The following is an 18374-nucleotide window of genomic DNA, read 5'->3' as shown; positions in this document are numbered from 1 at the left end:
GGTGGTCCAGTGGTTGAGAATCTGCCTCCCAGTGCAGGGGACGGGGGTTCAATCCCTGGTCAGGGAACTAAGATCCCACACGCCACAGGGCAACAGCCTACGCGCTGCAACTAAGACCCAACGCAGCCAAATAAATATTAAAAATAAAAATTAGGGCTTCCCTGGTGGCACAGTGGTTGAGAGTCCGCCTGCTGATGCAGGGGACGCGGGTTCATGCCCCGGTCCGAGAAGATCCCACATGCCGCGGAGCGGCTGGGCCCGTGAGCCGTGGCCGCTGAGCCTGCGTGTCCGGAGCCTGTGCTCCACAACGGGAGAGGCCACAGCAGTGAGAGGCCCGCGTACCGCAAAAAAAAAAAAAAAAATTAAAATTAAAAAAAGATCTGTGCTGCCCAGAACAGCAGCCACTGGCCAAACATGGTGGCTAAAAACTTTAAATAAAATTTAAATCCAGTCCCTCAGTTACATTAGCCACCTTCAAGTGCTCAGAGCCACCCATGCTGGTGGCAGCTGGATTAGAGCAGACACAGAACACGCTGCTGTTCCTGTAAGGTCTACTGGATATTCTTCCTGCGTGGATAATTGCAGCAGAAAGTGGTCCACGCCAGGTGCCCGTGGAGGGAGGGGCCTACACCAGCTGAGGTGGGGGGCATGGGGAAGCCAGTGGAAGAAGGAAGAGCTTCTCCGGAAGCCACCTCTCCGCTGAGCCACACCTGAGGCTCCCAGCTGTCTCCCAGCAGGACAGAGCCCAGACCTCACTTGACCTCACCTTGAACGCTGGTGACCCTGGTCTGAGGCCCCTTCCTTCTCCCTGTGTCTCCTCATCCACTCCGTGGCTATGTTTGTACCATCCAGCGGATCGCAAACTGCATCAGAAACCCCTGGAGAGCTTGTTAAAAGACAGATTCCTGGGCTTCACCCCCAGTTTCTGATCAGTAAGACAGGGGTGAGGCTGGAGAACTTGCGTTTCTAACAAATTCCTGGATGATGCTGATGCTGTCAGTCTGAGAACCACACTTTGAAAACCATGGAGATGGTCCAAAGAATCACATTCATTGACTCAATCATTCAACCAATATTTGTTTCATGCTGCCATGGGCACGGTGCTCTTTCTGTATGTGAGCAACCAGGCAAGGTCCTTGTTCTGGGGAGCCTACATTTTCGGGAGGAGAGACAGACAGGAAGCAAACCTGTGTTAGGTGGTGATGAACATTATGAAGAATAAAGCAGGGCAAAGGAAGAGGCCCCGCTGACAGATCGTATCTGAGCAGAGACCTAATGGAATATTACTCAGCCATGAAAAGGAACAAAATGGGGTCATTTGTAGAGATGTCGATGGACCTAGAGTCTGTCATACAGCGTGAGGTAAGTCAGAAAGAGAAAAACAAATATTGTATATTAACGCATATATGTGGAATCTAGAAAAAGCGGAACAGATGAACCTATTTGCAGGGCAGGAGTAGAAATGCAGACGTAGTGAACGGATGTGTGGACACAGCGGGGAAGGGGAGGGTGGGACGAATTGGGAGATTAGGTTTGACATAAATACACTACCATGTGTAAAACAGATAGCTAGTGGGAACCTGCTGTATAGCTCAGGGAGCTCAGCTCTGTGCTCTGTGATGACCCAGATGGGTGGGATGCGGGGTGGGAGGGAGGGAAGTCCCTGAGGGAGGGGATATATGTATACATACAGCTGATTCACTTCATTGTACAGCAGAAACAACATTGTAAAGCTATTATACTCTAATTTTTTAAAAAAAGAAAAGAAAGTGGAGAGCAGGTATGACCCAGCCTTTCTGGCCCCGTTTTTGCTCTGCCCTCAGCTTTTTACTCTGAAACATGAGTCGTGTTAAAAATCAAGGGCACCAGTCTATTCAATAGCAAGATTTTGAAGACAAATTCGATGGTGTGTGTATGTGTCTCATTCAAAAGAAGCCTGAGGCTAACAACTGGGCAGGGTAAGGAGTCCCTAGCGCTAAGGAGGAGGCCACCATCATCCCCTTCCACGTGATGTCTTGGGACCCCCAGTCCATATGGCTCAGGCTCACTTCCAGTCCTTTCCCCGCCCATCCCGCTCAGGCCAAAAGGCGCCTGTGCAGGGGTGGGGTGGGCAGAGCGTGGCCTGGGACCTGGGATTCCCTCACATAGGCGTCTGAGTTCCTACTGATGGGGGGGCAAAACTGCTACAGCGGGGAGGGGGCCAGACCCAGCCAAGGCTCTGCTTGCCTTCTTGTCCTGGGTCCTGTCAACCTGAACCAATTAGCTGAATGCTCCTTACTTCTACCCAGCTTTTGGGGTCCAGACAGAAGAGTGTTGGTCAACCAACACTTTATCAATGATTGCTGGAAAAATAAACACATGCAATAGAGTCCAGGAGTCAATAGCGGTCCCTTCATAAGTGAGGACGGTTCCTGGGTTCTACCCTCTTATAAACACAAGCCTTCATGAGGAAGTGCAGACCAAGTGCCTTTAACACCTAATTTTCCTTTTCAACCTGTGATATCTTTTAGGCCCAACTGTCTCAGGCCTTAAATGGAGTTTCCGATAAGGCAAAAGAAGCCAAGGAGTTCCTAGTTCAGCTGAAGAACATTCTGCAGCAGATCCAGGTGAGCATAGCTCCGGCTGGGAGGGGAGTCCCTGCAGGAGGTACGTGAAGTTTAGCAGAGGAGAGGAAAGGCCCCGTGGCAGGCGCTTTTCAGTGCTGAACATGAGAAGGCCTAATTGTCCCACTGCACGCCTCAGATGTTGCGGACATCACACACTCAATCCACTGACACCCCTGTGACATCTGATAGGAAAGGGATTTTGCATGAACTTAGAGAGAATCCTAGAAAGAGAACTGGGCAGAAATAATGCAGCACTCTGCGTGGCCACGTAGCCCTAGGCGGTATCTGTATGCGGTGCTTTTGTATCAACGCATCAAAATATAAAAGCATCATTTACTAAACAAATGTATTTACTGAGCGCCCATGCTGTGTCACACGCAAGCCCGACGCAGATCAATGAGGCACAGCCTCTGTCCCCAGGAGCTCTGTCTGTCGGGGAGACAGCGTATAAATAAATGCACGCGTGGGGGAACTTTCCCACAGATCACGAACCGTAGAGCATTCCGGTGTCTGGATGGGAAAAAGGACTGAGGGCACTGAATTCCTAAGCAGCCAATAAAAACCATTCTTCCTAATAAGTGAAAGCACAGAATTCCGCTGCCAGGCATTTCCTGTCCTGGTTCTGATGTTTCAGGGACACCGGAGGTATCCGTTGGGTGGGGCAGCTGTAACAAGGTACCATCGATTGAGTGGCTTCAACAACAGTAACTTATTGTCTCATGGTTCTGGAGGCTGAAGTCCAAGATCAAGGTGTCAGCAGGGATGGCTCCTCCCAGGGCCTCTCTCCTTGGTGTACAGATGGCCATCTTCTCCCTGTGTCCTCACACCGTCCTCCCTCTGTGTGTGTCTGTGTCCTGATCTCCTCTTGTAAGGACGCCAGTCAGGCTGGATCAGGGCCCAGCCTGATGACCTCATTTAACTTACTTCTTTCATGGCCCTGTCTCCAAACACAGCCCCATTCTGAGGTCCTGGGGGTTAGGACTTCAAATAGGCACTTGGGGCAGGGGTGGGAGAGAACACCACCAGCCCATGACACGAGGTCTGAATCCAGGCTGACCTGAGTGATGTTGAAAGTTTTTTGTTTTTTTTTTTTTTAAACTGAGAGAGTCAGATCCTACAGCAAGAACAGTGGGTTTTGTTTGTTTTACTGTTTTCTGATTAGAGAAAGCAAAAGTATGTTATAGAAATTTTGAAAAGTAGAGAATAACAGACAGAAGTAAGAAAAGTTCACCAATACCTCAGCCCCTGAGGTGACGCCCTCGCCGTTTTGACATGTTGCTCCACTGCTTTACACACACACATGCACGTGCAGTGTGCGGTTACGCTGCACACGCTTGCAGCTGCTCTTCTGCTTCTTCGGTCTCTCTCACGAGCTTTTCCCGTGGCGTTGAAAACCCTCACAAACCCTCATGGTTTGGATGACGCTGAATATTCCCTCCATCCTATAGATGTGCTGAGACGCACACGTGCACTGTTTCCAGTTCAATAACGGGACAGCTCACCCCGGGACGAGCTTGCTGGTGTGCCCCTGTGTCTCTCGTGCTGGCCACGTTTCCGCGTGTCTTCTCCCTAAAGCTCTGTGCATCCCGCAGGAGAACGGCCTGGACCACGAGGCCTGCCTGGTGGCTCAGTGTGACGCGCTGGTTGATGCTCTAACCCGGCAGAAAGCCAAGCTGCTTACCAAGATTACCAAAGAGAGGGAGAACAAGCTGAAGGTGGGTCCCCGGGCGGCCGATGCCCTCGGTCCCATCACGGCCTCCGAGCCGAGCTCAGGGGAGCACGCAGTGTAGGCTCCGGGTCAGTGTTAGTTGAGTGAACAAACGAATGAATGAACGAATGAACGAACGAATGAATGAACAAATGAAGGAATGAACAAACGAATGAATGAATGAACGAATGAATGAATGAACGAACGAACGAATGAATGAACGAACGAATGAATGAACGAACGAATGAACGAACGAACGAATGAACGAATGAATGAACAAATGAAGGAATGAACAAATGAATGAATGAACGAACGAATGAATGAATGAACGAACGAACGAACGAACGAACGAACGAATGAATGAACGAACGAATGAATGAATGAATGGGGAGAGGAGGGGCTGAGCAAGTTGGCCCGGGACCTACTTACACTCGTGTCACTTTCCCTGAAGCGATCAGCACCCCTGTTCTCCCTCCAAAGCTGGAGGGAGATGCCTGAATCCTGCTGTTTTCAGTCAGAAGGCCACTCTCTCCCATCTTCTCCTGGCCCCTGTTTTCTGTCGAAGGGACACTGCCTGTTCTCATCTTGCAGAGCAGAGGTGGCCACGGCGGGTGACAAGGCTCCGGCTCTCCCCCTTCTTCGGGCTTTCTGATGTCTGGTGCTCGCAGTGGTCAGCAGGGACACCACAGCCAGTGGCCACCGCGGCAGGGGGAGGCTTCCCCCACTCGGCACTGGGTCCCCGGGCCAGGCAGGTGCCCCGTGAACACCCTGCCTTGACAGAAACTACTCACCTCATTGTCTAGGCTCGATCTGTTCTACAGACATTTCCCAACTGAATCAGGAAATGTTACTTTCAAGGAAAGGAGTGTGTGTTGGGGACGATCCATGGTTTACATGCAAAGCAGCCGAGCCCCTTGAGTTTCCACCCAACGCGTGAGACTGGGGCATCGGTCACTAGGAGGGTTTCAGGGGGTGCACGTTCTCTGCTTCTCTAGCCAGAGTTCAGGAAGTTTGCTCTGTGGGGTGTGGCGACCCTGCTTGTTGGGAAGTGGGTCCATTTACCGCCCACGTAACGAGGGCACGTGGAGCTCAGGAACACAGCAGCAGCAGGAGAGGGTGCAAGGCAGCCGGGACCCATGCGCTTGCCGCTGCAGCCGGGCTGCTGTTCCTCGATGAGACAGTTACTAGGGATACTTCTCGTGGCAGATGGTTTGGGACCAGATCAATCACTGCACGCTGAAGCTGCGCCAGTCCACGGGGCTGATGGAGTACTGCCTGGAGGTGATCAAGGAGAACGACCCATCCGGGTTTCTGCAGGTGAGCGGGCTGGGCATCGTTCCTCCAAATCCACTGCCATGCCCCAGACTAGCCGAGGTTCTAGGAAGGTCCCTCCCACCGGCTTGGAGTTGAGCAGAATCTCCTGTGCTCAGCGATTCCAGAAGACCTAGGTTCTCTTCTTAGCTCTGCGTCTCACTAGCTGTGACCCTGGCTCTGTGTCATCCTTAAATGAGGAGATCAAACATCATAATCCCTAGGGCTGAAATGCTTTCGTGCCTCGACTTGAAACCCCAGTTCAACATTTTCCCCACAGATGAGAAAAGACAGTCTTTGCCAATCAAGTTGGAAAGATTGCACAGGACGAAGTGAGTCAGAAGAATCCACGTGACCCGTTCCCTCAGGGTGCGGAGTCCTGCAGGTCTGGGCACGTGACCACTGCCTGCAAAGCCAGTGCAGCCTCGCTGGGCATCCTTCCAGCAGCCAGTCTGACTCGGGGTCACGAACACCTCTTGGGATCATGTGTGTGATTCAGACGGAAGCTCTGTCCTCCGTCTCTGGGGGACATGATGAATCTCCTGGACTGGTCCCCAGCAAGGGTGCATGGAGCCATGGCTCTACAGGGACACGTGCAAATGTCTGAATGAGCAGGACTTGCCAGCAGAGGAGAACAGAGCTGTGGGTTTGATGCAGTGAGAGTTTGGAGCAGAAGCTGCAGCACAACGTGGAGGAAACACAGAGGGAGGGAGGGAGCTTCACGCTCCTGGGGATGAACGAGCTGCTTTCAGACCCTGGGACAAACCACTAGTATGTTTCAATTTGCAAAGTGCTGGATCTAGCAAAAGAGGTAGAGTGAAGACTGTTTTTGTATATTTTAAAAGTACTGGGCTTCCCTGGTGGTGCAGTGGTTGAGAGTCTGCCTGCCGATGCAGGGGATACGGGGTCATGCCCCAGTCCGGGAAGATCCCACATGCCGTGGAGCGGCTGGGCCCGTGAGCCATGGCCGCTGAGCCTGCGCGTCCGGAGCCTGTGCTCCGCAACGAGAGAGGCCATAGCAGTGAGGGGCCCGCGTACCGCAAAAAAAAAAAAAGTACTGGACTTCCCTAGCGGTCCGCTGGTTAGAACTCCGCGCTTCCACTGCAGGGGGCGTGGTTTTGATCCCTGGTCGGGAATGACCACGCATGACGCGCAGTGCGGCCAAAATAAATAAATAAAGTAAAAGAATTCTTTTAAAAAGTATCATTTGCTTCGCAAAAGGGTTTAGCCTGAAACAGCAAGTGCTTCTTTACGTTTAACATGACTAAGCTGTTAAAAGATGATCTCTGCCAGGGCGTGAGTGGGCGCGCTTAGCCACCGCGGCCCCCTGAGCCCACAAAGTCCCTGTCCCTTCCTTACCCCCTGCTACGTTATTTTCCCTTTGCACGTGGAAACCCTAAACTCTGTGCTTCCTTTAAGATCTCGGACGCCCTGATCAAGCGTGTCCAGGTGTCTCAAGAGCAGTGGGTCAAAGGTGCCCTGGAGCCGAAGGTGTCTGCAGAGTTTGAACTGACCTTGGACAGCGGGCCACTGCTGCAGGCCATCCACCAGCTGGACTTCATTCAGATGAAATGTAGGGGTGAGCCGTGGTTGGCCCAGTTGAGGTGATGCTGCCTCTGGAAGAGGCATCCACTCTGCAGCGCAGCTTAGTGCCCTCAGAAGACTTGGGACACTGGTGTGACCCAGAGTGGGAGGGAGGGACACCTGAGTCACAGACCTGGGTTCACATCCCAGCTCAGCAACCCTCGAGCTGGGTGACCTCTGTGGGTAGCACCCAGCCTGGGCCAAACTTTTCCCGTTTGTGAAAGAGGATCATTTGTTCATTCTGAGACACCTGTTGAGTGTCTACCACGTGCCGGGCACCATCCCAGGTGCTCAGGACACAGCCGTGAGCAAGTGTACAGACTCCCTCACTAGACGGAGCTGATAGTCAGAGAAAGAAATAGACAACACATCGATAATACAATATAACAGGTAGTGTAATGTAAACTGATAGTGGCAGGTGGGACAAACAAGGTGCCTTTTGAGAAGGGGGCATTAGTAGACATGGGTGTGGGGGGGAGATATTTTGAGGTGAGGAGGAAAGAAATGTAAGGGAAGAACATTCCAGAAGGCCGAGGGGTGGTGAGTGCAAAGGCCCCGAGGCAGGTATAAGTGTTCTGTGTTCCAAGAAGAGCGAGAAGGTCAGAGGTGAGAGCAGACGGGAGAACGTGGTGGATCGTAGCGGTGAGTTCAGAGACCCACGGGGGACACGAGCTAAGGGTTAAGTAAAGTTTGCATAGCTTTCCCCAGGTTACAAAATTAGCAAGTGACGTCCCCCTGCCTCTTCAGAGACGTTAAGGGTACATTCAGGAGGGGGAATGAAGCTCTTTGGTTTTTTTAGACCCATATGTCCAAGGGCTGAGTGCCACACCTACAGAATCTGTGAACTCAGGAAAATCCTTACTTCAAAATGCACGGCCATTTTTAAACCAGAGACACCCAGTCTCTTGTGCATCTCTGTGCTTTCTCCCATACTCAGTTTGCACCTCCCAGTCTCACCTTAATCGAACTTAGGATACACTTGACTCAAATCCCTAATTCCACGGGTTGACTGCCTGATACTGTAAGATGGCCTCTCCTTCCGGGATCTAGTTCCCTGGGCCTTTAAAACGCTTCCAGACAAAGGTCTCAGTGGGTCTTTGCATTTTGCCCTTCCCGCCCCCGAGAGCATCTTCTGGGCCCCAGCTGCTTGCCGCCCTGTGCAGAGGGTCCGCAGAGGCCAGGCTGCAAGTCCTCACCAGCTGCTCATGGGGCCGAGCCAAAACCAGTGGTTCTTAGTGGGCAGGTGGGCAAGGGGCAGCTCTTCCTCAGGGCTCCAGACCCAGAGGAGTGGAGGCACCTGCCAGGCCTCTCCCTGCCCCAGATCCCAGGACCCCTGTCCAGGGTTGAGAAGCACACTGAGCTGCGCCCACGAGCAGCCAGGAGGGACGCAGGGTGGCCACCTTTCCTCCTGGGGTGCGGCCGGGTCCACGCGGCCTCCCTGTGCCCTGCAGGGGTTTGTGCACTAAAGCCCACCTGTCCCCGTCACAGTGCCGCCCGTGCCCCTGCTGCAGCTGGAGAAGTGCTGCACCCGGAACAACAGCGTCACGCTGGCCTGGAGGACGCCGCCCTTCACCCACAGCACCGTGGACGGCTACATCCTGGAGCTGGACGACGGAGACGGGGGCCAGTTCCGGGTGAGGCCCCGCTGCTTGCCGGGGGGAACTTGCGCTGTCCCAGCCTCTGCACCAGCCCAGGGGGCTGCCCTTAGCTCTGATGCCACCAGCGAGGGCATCGGCCCCCAGGACGCAGAGCAAGTGGGCCCGGGCTCATGGGATGTGGGGCTTCTCTACCGAGGGCTGGGTCTGGGCAGGCAGAGGCGGCGGCCACAGAAAGTTCTGGATGGTTTTTCTGTGAAGACTGACACAGGTCGGAGGCCGAGGTAGAGCTCCAAAAAGGTGTCCCCCGCGGTACCCACTTCCCAGTCGGCCCAGCAGCGCAGTGGTATCTGGTCAGCACCCTCCCACCCAGCACCCCGAAGCCTCTCCCCACCCCCTCGAGGTTCCTTCACACCTGCCTTGCCCAGTTCAGTGATTAGTTCACCTGGCAAGGTGGGAAGACACCTGAGAAATATTTGTTGGGCTGGGGTGACCGTCTACGTTCATGTCCCAAATGATGAAATCTGTGTGGACAGTAAATACGCTTAGCGAGTCACAAGTGCGTCTTCTAGTCTCGGCCCGTGGTAGCAAACCTGGACAGCTCCCCACCCCAAGCCAGCGCCCTAACGCATCTCTACCGCGAGACGGCACACAGTGAAGTTCAGGCTCCCGTCCAGTCGTTGTGCTGACAGGAACACCAGGGCGTACAAACTCGGGGTCTGCTGAGAGCTCCACCTTTCTGTCCCCGAGAGACTAAATAAAGACTCGTTCTAACAAACCAGCGCAGTCATAACAATTCTCACACTTCTTCTCCTGGGAAGTGGCACCCATTCAACGTCTCTTGCCAACGGTCAATATTCTCTTTGTTTCCCTCAACTGGATTGATGCTTATGTCTTGTCTTGTCTTATTTCAAGAATTTCAGAGTTGGGGAAATCACTGCAGTACTCCCTTGGGAATAATTGAGTCCCTGGAGATATGGGCTCTTTAGTGAGAAGCTGAGGTTGCTTTGGCCAGGAATAGTGGGTCACAAACCGGGTCCAGAACCTCAGCCGTTCCGGTCGTGCAAATGAGCTAGGAACTGACAGAGCTCCCTGACTAACCAGAAACCGGGAGGAGAGCTTATGGTTTTGAAACGGGAAGAAAGAGGAGACTGTTTGAGATAATAAAAGAAGCAGCCAGGACTTCCCTGGTGGCGCAGTGGTTAAGGATCCGCCTGCCAATGGGAAGATCCCACAAGCTGTGGAGCAACTAAGCCCTCTAGAGCCCGCGAGCCACACTCCTGAGCCCGCGTGCCACAACAACTGAAGTCCGCACACCTAGAGCCCGTGCCCCACAATAAGAGAAGCCACTGCAATGAGAAGCCCGCGCACCGCAACGAAGAGTAGCCCCCACTCGCCACAACTAGAGAAAGCCCGCGCGCTGCAACGAAGACCCAATGCAGCCAAAACTAAATATAAAATAAATAAATAAATCTTTAAAAAATAAAAATCAAAGAAGCAGTCCACAGGCCTGAACTGAAGATGGCTTCTCCCCTTTGAAGCATGACCACTAACAAAAGCTCCACCCGAGGGCTAGAATTTATGAGAAACCATGTGTTATAGTGGGAAAAGTGTGGACGCTGAATGCAGACAGACCTGGATTTGAACGCTGGCTTCTAAACGGATTAACTGTGATCTTGGGCAAGTTGCCTACCTTCTCTGAGTATCCTTGTGAATAAAATAATGAAAATAATAGCAATATCCCAGGGTTGTATGAGGATGAAGATGTCTTATACAGGAACTTTCCTGGCGGTCCAGCGGGTAAGACTCCGTGCTCCCAGTGCAGGGGTCCCGGGTTCCATCCTTAGATCCTGCATGCATGCCGCAACTGAGAAGTCCGCAGGCCGCAATGAAGGTCCTGCGTGCCACAACTAAGACCCTGCTGCAGCCAAAATAATAATAACATAAATAAATAAACGTTTTTTGAAAAGATGCCTTATACAATGCCTGGCACACAGCTACTATTATCAATAACTTGGAAAAACAAATGAAGAGAAACACCCCAAGTAATCAAGCAGACGTTTTAGACTAAGCTGATGTAATGCCTTAGGTGAGGTGCAAGGCCATGCATCTGGGGGAAGTTAATAGGACAGAGTAAGTGTGAAGGAAACGGGAAACAAAGTAAATGTTCTAGAAAAGGATCTTCGGGGGCCGATGCAGAAATGTCCCACCCTCTGGGGAGGCCAGGAAAAAAGCAGCTCCAGGAGTCCCAAAAGGAGGAGGAAGGTGGCAGCCTCAGCAGTGGGAGAAGCGGGGAAGGAGGTGGAGTGCCCGTCTGACTCCAGAAACGGCCAAGTCAACTTGAACCACCTGCGCCTGGCCACGCCCTTCCTCCATCTGCTTTTTCCCATCATGTGTGATGACCCTTCCCTTTCAAATATCTTTTGTTTTGTTTTATTTAGATGCTTAGCCCATGTTTTTTCTAACTTAATTTCCCACTGGAAACCAATAATCCCCTCTTACTCCAATCGAGAAGGAAGTGGGGTTTTCAGCAGCCCCACTCCCGGGCTCCGGAGTCCTGTCCATCCGGCCTCTCCTCTGCGGAGGCAGGACGGTCTCAGGCAGCATCCCGGCTACCGCGCCTCATACCTTCGCAGGAGAGGGCCCATCAGCCAATAGGAAGAGTTTGTGTCCAACTTGGACGTGGCCTGAGACTCGGCCACCACGTGTCCAAAATCTCCTTATTAATAACTCTTTGGGGATGCTAGCACTCTTGATGTCACCGTGCGGCTAAGAGAAATTTTCCACATAACGGAGGCGCCTGACGAGCCGTCTGGGTCTCTTCCAGGAGGTGTACGTCGGCAAGGAGACCCTGTGCACCATCGACGGCCTTCACTTCAACAGCACCTACAATGCCAGGGTCAAGGCTTTCAACTCCTCTGGCGTCGGGCCCTACAGTAAGACCGTCGTCCTGCAGACGTCCGACGGTGAGCCCTGGGGTGTCTCGGGGAAAACAGATTCAGGCCCAACCCACACAGACGGGCAGACAGACAAGGGAAATCTGTGAGCTGCTCAAGAGGGAGCGTGAGGGAGTGGCGGAAACAGGCGAGTCTGTCTCTTCCAGCCCCGCCCCTGCTCCGCTCACTTGGCTCCATGTGCCTCACCTCCCTGCCCCCCAGCCACGAAGGAAAGAGACACTCCTTCACCCCATTTGCTGGAGCTGGGAAGGGAAGCTAGGAGTTGAGAGGCACAGGGAGGCTAAACTCCCACTTCCGAGGGGCCGAGAGCGGGTAGGACGGTCCCAGAGAAGAGAAGGCACGCGGCTGCCAGGGAGGAACCTACCCCTCGAATACCCAGCGCGAGAGCTCAGATCTGAGGCATGCCCACTGCGCTTCATCCTTTCAGGTTTCAGGCAACAAGAGCACGTCGGCGTTCCGCGGGATTTTGATCATCTAAGTCCTTAGCGTCGAGGGATGATGTAGGGGTCCCAGGACGGTGCCAGCCCTGTGTTTAGTGTCATTGTTTATCCCAGCACGTCCTCTGGGGAACACGTGACAGCCTGGACTGTCTCCCAGGGACAGGAGCAGATGATGCTTCCCCCCCCCCCCAGATGGGTTCACCAGCTGTGTGCCCACGGGGGCCCTCGCCTGCCAGCGGGCTGTGAAGCGGAGCCTGGAGCTCTGGGGCTTTGGTGACCTCATTTCACCTCTCTGCGTCTCAAATCCCCCTCCCACGAGGTGGGGTCTGGATATCTACTCCCCCTCACTCATAACAGTGCCCGAAGCGTGCAGAAGGGGCTTAGAAACCAAGATTCCACGAGAGCATTTAGACTGGGGGCCTGAATGTCTGTGTTCCTTGGCAAGGTTGGGCTCATGGGATTGGGATCTTGGATGAACACAGAGGAGGGAACGTGAGAGAGAGAGAGTGTGTGTGTGTGTGTGTGTGTGTGTGTGTATGTGTGTGTGTGTGTGTGTGAATCGCACAGGGAAGAACATTCGACACTGGGTGCCCGCTTCCTGAGAGATGCCAGCGGGTCTGTGTCTCCGAGCCCAGGTCACAGGCTGCCACTCACCCTGCGCCTCTTGCCCCTTCCTTTGCAGTGGCCTGGTTCACGTTTGACCCCAACTCTGGGCACCGGGACATCATTTTATCCAACGACAACCAGACGGCCACCTGCAGCAGCTACGATGACCGGGTGGTGCTGGGCACGGCGGCCTTCTCCAAGGGCGTGCATTACTGGGAGCTGCACGTGGACCGCTACGACAACCACCCGGACCCCGCCTTCGGGGTGGCCAGGGCCAGCGTGGGCAAGGACATGATGCTGGGCAAGGACGACAAGGCCTGGGCCATGTACGTGGACAGCAACCGCAGCTGGTTCATGCACTGCAGCTCCCACACCAACAGGTGCGTGGGCGCCCGGCCTCCCTGTCGCGGGGCTTAGGGATGAGAGCCCTCCTGCTGTTCCCACGTTCCAGGGTCGGGAATGGCGGGCGGTGTTTTCGGCCACTTTGGCGTCCAGCTTCCAGGGAGAAGCGAGCGCTGGCCCGCAGCGCAGGGGGCGGATCGGACAGAGTCTAGAGCACAGCAGAGCCAGCGGGGGTGCAGGCCGCTCAGCGAGCCCCGCGCCTGGGTTCCGCCGCCCCTCCCCTCTGCCCTCCTCCACACCCGTCAGCCCAGCAGGGCTGTGAATCAGCCCGGCGGGAGGTGCGGCACCCTTGGGGCGCTCCTTGCTGGTGGCTCTGTCCCGGGCACCCCCAGCACTGCCTCACCCTGAGCCCGGCCCCGGCAGTGGTGTCACCAGGCTGGACACGGGAAACTCCCATGCTGGGGGGACGGGCCCTCTGGGGCTGCCCTGGCCAAGGAGCCCACAAGTGGAGGGTTGTGACCCTCAGAGCTGCCTGCTTGCTGTGGGGTTGCCTTCCCAGTCTGCTGAGGGCCTTCTCCCCAGCGGCAGAGGCGAGGGGCCCCGAGAGGCCGACCTCCCTGCACGCCAGCGCTGGGCAAGGTCAGCTCTGGGGGCTCTCGGTGCTCTGGGCCCACCTGCAGCTCTGCAAATGGCCCCAGGGGTCCTGGTCTGGGGCAGGGACTTGCCCGAGGATCCTCGGGGCGGGGTTGGGGGGGGTGGAGGCCGATCGGACCCTCCCACCTGCCTTTTCACTGGCAGTGACCGTCTCTCCAGAGGCAGCCGTGCGCGGGCGCTAAGGACGGCCTGCTCACAGACCGTGCAGGGGCCGAGTCTGGGCCCAGCAGCTCCGTCTCTACTTGCTTAGGCCACGCAGGCGCCCAGATACACTGGGACGGGCGTAACAAGAGAGAGCAGGTGCGGAGCTTTCTTTGTGCCCCATGCTGTGGGAAGCCCCTGGCTCCTACGGTTCCATCTGGGCCCTGGGAAAATGCGACTGTGATCGCCATTTTGCAGATTATGAGATTGGGGCGTAAGGTTGATGCTCAAGTCACAGGACTCATTAGAGGCGGTGTCAGGGTTTAACTCAGGATGCCGGCTCCAGTTCCGGGGGGCAGGGGCGGGGCGGAACGGTCGGGGCTGGGCCGGGGGACCCCGGGGGAGGCTGCCGCTTGGGCGGGTCATTACCGCCACCTGGTGGTCAGCATCTGAACAGCACCAACAGGCCCGCTGCCAGTTCCCTTCCCCACCGGCGGGCTCCTGCCCTGGGGGGCCCGGCTCACCCTCCGGGAAACCTGCCCTCTGAAAACTCCCAGCGAGCGCTGCTCGCCGTTTCCCGTGCTCCCAGCCCACCATCAGCCTCCAGCTGACCAGCTCATTCCCAGTCAGGAAAGGACAAGGATGGTTTGGTGATCCGAGCAGAGCAGCCAGTGGCAAGGCCGGCCGACCTCAGCCCCAGCCAAGGGAGGGGACGGTCCGACGGCCTCGGCCCGCCCGCCCCGGTGCTGCCCGCCTAAGGACCGGCCCCGCCCGGTGGAGGCGAATCCCAGCCACCACGAAATGGAGCCTCGCAGCAGGTGTCAGGAGCGTCACGACGCACGCCCTGTGCCGCGGGTCACCGTGGGATGGCCAGCGCCCTGCCCCGCCGCGGGGGCTGTGTTTTTAGGCGAGGGTACCCACAGCATCCTTTCGGGGATCCTCCCGTCCTCACCTACGTGCCGGGCTCCTCTTCCCAGGACGGAAGGCGGCGTGTGCAAGGGGGCCACCGTGGGCGTGCTACTGGACCTGAACGAGCACACCCTGACTTTCTTCATCAACGGGCAGCAGCAGGGCCCTACGGCCTTCAGCCACGTGGACGGGGTCTTCATGCCGGCCCTCAGCCTCAACCGCAACGTGCAGGTACCGCGCACCCTCCAGGCCAGGGCCCGTCTCCTGCCCCCGGCCCCGGCCCCGCTGCCCGTGGGCCTCCAAAGTGCGCTGGGCAAAGGGGGCTCTAAAGAAGCCGCCCGCGGTGCCGTCCAGGCAGGGAGCTTACCCACCGGCCCACCTGGGCATCCCCTGGAGACGCTCCTCTCCCGCGTGATGTTTTCTTGCTTGTCCGCTTGAAAGGAGCAGAGGCTCTAGGTGGCAGCTTCGGGGCGGGGTGTGGAGGGGGCGGGTGACAGGCAGGGTGGAGAGGGCCAGGGAGGGTGAAGGAGGGAGGCAAGTCCTGCTTCCATGCTCTGGGAGAGAGGAAAGTCGGTGCCCCTGCCCGGTGTGGGCCCCGATGGCCCGGGGTGTGCCGGGCCTCCACGTGGCTTTCCCCCGAGAGGAGAGACCGAACTGAGGCGGGACCTCTCCTAAGGGTTCCCTCTCACCCTCCCTGTCCCTCTGGCTCCTGCGTGAAGCAGGCAGCCCCTCAGGGCCAGGCCCAGTCCTGGGGGCTGCGGGGGTACCGCCGGCCCAGGAGGCCCGACACACCCAGAGGCAAAATGGGAGCCCGGTGAGGGGGTGAGGGAAGCTTGGAGAGCAGCGTGGAGCAGGCTGCCAGCCTTTGTTCCCGGCACACTGCTCCTCCCCCCGGGAGGTATATGGGGTGGGGGGCAGGCCTGCTTCGCGGTGCCCACTGACCCTGAATACTGTCACCTACTGATTGATTTGTACCTCCAGTCCTTGCAAAAGGGCTTTGAGGCAGCCTGAAATATGGGCTGTTCTTCCACAGCGTTCATAGAACAGATGTAGGAGAGGAAAGAGGGCCATGGAAAGAAAGCAGAAACGCATGTAAACCCGGAGCCCCAGTCCCCCGACTGTAAGAGAGCATCAGCCTTGCTGGGGCTCCCAGCAGCGGGGGCGGCGTGAAAGAGGCAACGACCAGCTCCTGGGGCCGGGCCCGATGTCAGTGAGGACGAGCCTGATAAACAGCTGACTCCACAGCACAGAGGAGGCGCGGGCTGCCGCCCGTGGGGATCCCGGGGCAGAGGGCGGCACAGCTGCTGAGCTGTCTGCGCTCAGGGTTCACGGGCGGCAGCTCCCGCCCTCGCTCACCGCATCTTCTTTTCCAGGTCACCCTGCACACGGGATTGGAAGTGCCAACCAACCTGGGGCGGCCAAAGCTGCCGGGCAACTAGCCTCCCAGGCCCTGCTCTGCACGGCTGCCCCTCACTGCACTCACATAACCCTGAGGGCAGCACAGCCACATCCTGGGTGCAGCCCAGCAGCCACGGAGCATCTCAGAGACCCGCTTTCTTTGGGGGACGGAGAACGATCTGCAGGCTGTGCGCACGGAGGCCCCAGTCAGTGGTGAACACGGGAGTGTGTTTCCCCTCGTTCCACCGGCCGTTACAAATACGAAGAGGGACCTTTCTCAAGGGAGCAAGGAAGTGTTCGGGGTTTCATTTTGTTTCCTGCCCTCCGATTTAGAAGCTTGTCTTTTTGGGGGGCAAGAGGAGAGCAGGCTCTGAGACGTGAATCCTGAGAGCAGGAGGCGGCGGGAGGCGCTCGGGAATCTCGTGGCCTCAGTGTCAAGTCTTTGCTGGACTCCACTCCTTCAGAGAACCAAGGGTGCAGGTTCCCATCTCTGCCAGGAAACGTTGTTATCCTTTAGCTTTTCGGTTCTGGAGTCTTCAGTACGTTATGCCACTTGCAGGCCTCATCCAGGATGGATAGAGAGGGATGTTAATCATTCTTCATGATCTTTGCCGCTCTCGTTGAACTGTTGAGAACTTTTTAAAATAGTTTCCTTAGGTCCTTCATTAGTCCACCAACCTCTCTCTCTCTCTTACACACACACACACACACACACACACACACACACACACACGCACGCACGCACCAGTCTGCTACAATTCACTCAGTTCTTAAACACAAAAGAAAACACTGGAATCTGAATCACTATGTGAAGAGTCTCCACCTGGTGATGGCTTTTTCGGGAGCTGGCTTCCCACGACGTTCGCTGCAAACCTGTTAACTCTTCCGAGCTCGGAGGCTCTCAGACTCATGAGCGTATGAGATGGGAGTCCCTGGGGAAGTCTCTTATACTCAGTCCACCTTCACTTTGAGACCATCTACTGTCAACGTGAACGCATCATGAGAGCAAAAGGTGGCCCCGATGGCAGGGGAGGCTCTGCCCTGACGGGGCGGCGGGCAGGACTCTGCAGGAGGCAGGAAACAGATGACGTCATGTTCCTGGTCTCCCTGCTTGCCCGCCAGCCCGGGTGTGCGGAGTCCACGTGGCCAGGGCGGGGCTCTGGGGTGAGCCCTCCCCTGCCTGCTGGGAACACTAACCTCCCTTGAGTCCGCAGCCCGCTGCAGGGTCTGAGCCCGGAGCCGGCCGCCGTCCTGGCCCCGGAGCCCCTCCCCCTCCTCCCGGGTCTCTTCTTCCTTGACCTCCACCGCCTCCATCTCCAACTGGTAGTACGCCGTTCTCTCTCCTTTTTAAAAGAATATATTTTATCAAGCATTCTTTTGAGGTCGAGGGGTAACTTGTCTATTTGCTGGATTGGATTTTTATAAAACTTAGCCCGGAAACCGGCACCAACTGTGTTTACTCAGTTCACTCACTTCTACCTGCTAGTTTAGACGCTGCACTTGCTTTCTGAGTCAGCCCGGCCAGTGCTGTGCAAATCCTACCCTCTATTCAGCAGATCCGACAATCCTACCTCAAGCTCCCGCTCCCAGATGGGGGGTGGCCTGCGAGGCCGGCTGCCCCGCGTCTGCAGGAGCCGCCTGGTGCTGTGTTCAAGCCCCCGCCGCCCAGGTCCTGGCAACCACCTGCTCGGTGGAGTCGAGGTCTTGCCCCGTCCTCGTCGTCCGGCAGGTGGCTCCCAGGGCACTCCCGCATCCCGCCCCGAAGCCCCGGCCAGAGCCCAGCAGGTGATGCGCATGGCCCGGCGCCCCGGCCGCCTGCCCCGTCTCCGCTTCCACTGCCCTTCCGTCTCACTCCTGGGCCACGGCCACGGCAGCCTCGGCTTGGAGGGTATGGAAGGTTCCTGAAGGTTGGAGGAACCAGAGGAGGCACAGCCTTCCCGGGGCCAAGGGAGCCGTGGCCGGCAGGGCCAGAGGTCGGCTTTGGGATGTGTCTTTTGGGAAAGATGAGCTGGTCGGTCCCGAGGCGGGCCGGGCCGTTGGAATTGGCTCTTTTCGGTGGAGTCTGGGTGAAAGCCTGGGGAGCTCCCAGGATCATGGAAGCCGTGTGACCATGCGGCCCTGGC

The 18374-nt window shown here is 56.5% G+C and overlaps 1 protein-coding gene across 1 annotated transcript in view; it reads left to right on the top strand.

Moving 5' to 3' along the window:
- Positions 1-18156, top strand: part of TRIM67 (tripartite motif containing 67) — a 49258-nt gene extending 31102 nt beyond the window's left edge. The window contains exons 2-12 of the mRNA XM_073793697.1: positions 2511-2606; positions 3241-3310; positions 4065-4321; positions 5521-5631; positions 7045-7198; positions 7935-7946; positions 8698-8843; positions 11632-11770; positions 12884-13187; positions 14922-15157; positions 17981-18156. Coding sequence (XP_073649798.1) covers positions 2511-2606; positions 3241-3310; positions 4065-4321; positions 5521-5631; positions 7045-7198; positions 7935-7946; positions 8698-8843; positions 11632-11770; positions 12884-13187; positions 14922-15157; positions 17981-18156 — 1701 coding nt within the window. The remainder of the gene's footprint in view (positions 1-2510; positions 2607-3240; positions 3311-4064; positions 4322-5520; positions 5632-7044; positions 7199-7934; positions 7947-8697; positions 8844-11631; positions 11771-12883; positions 13188-14921; positions 15158-17980) is intronic.
- Positions 18157-18374: the final 218 nt, after the last annotated feature.

The sequence above is a fragment of the Tursiops truncatus genome, chromosome 16, assembly GCF_011762595.2.
Source record: "Tursiops truncatus isolate mTurTru1 chromosome 16, mTurTru1.mat.Y, whole genome shotgun sequence".
NCBI classification, from domain to species: domain Eukaryota; kingdom Metazoa; phylum Chordata; class Mammalia; order Artiodactyla; family Delphinidae; genus Tursiops; species Tursiops truncatus.
This window is presented reverse-complemented; position numbering and strand designations above follow the sequence as displayed.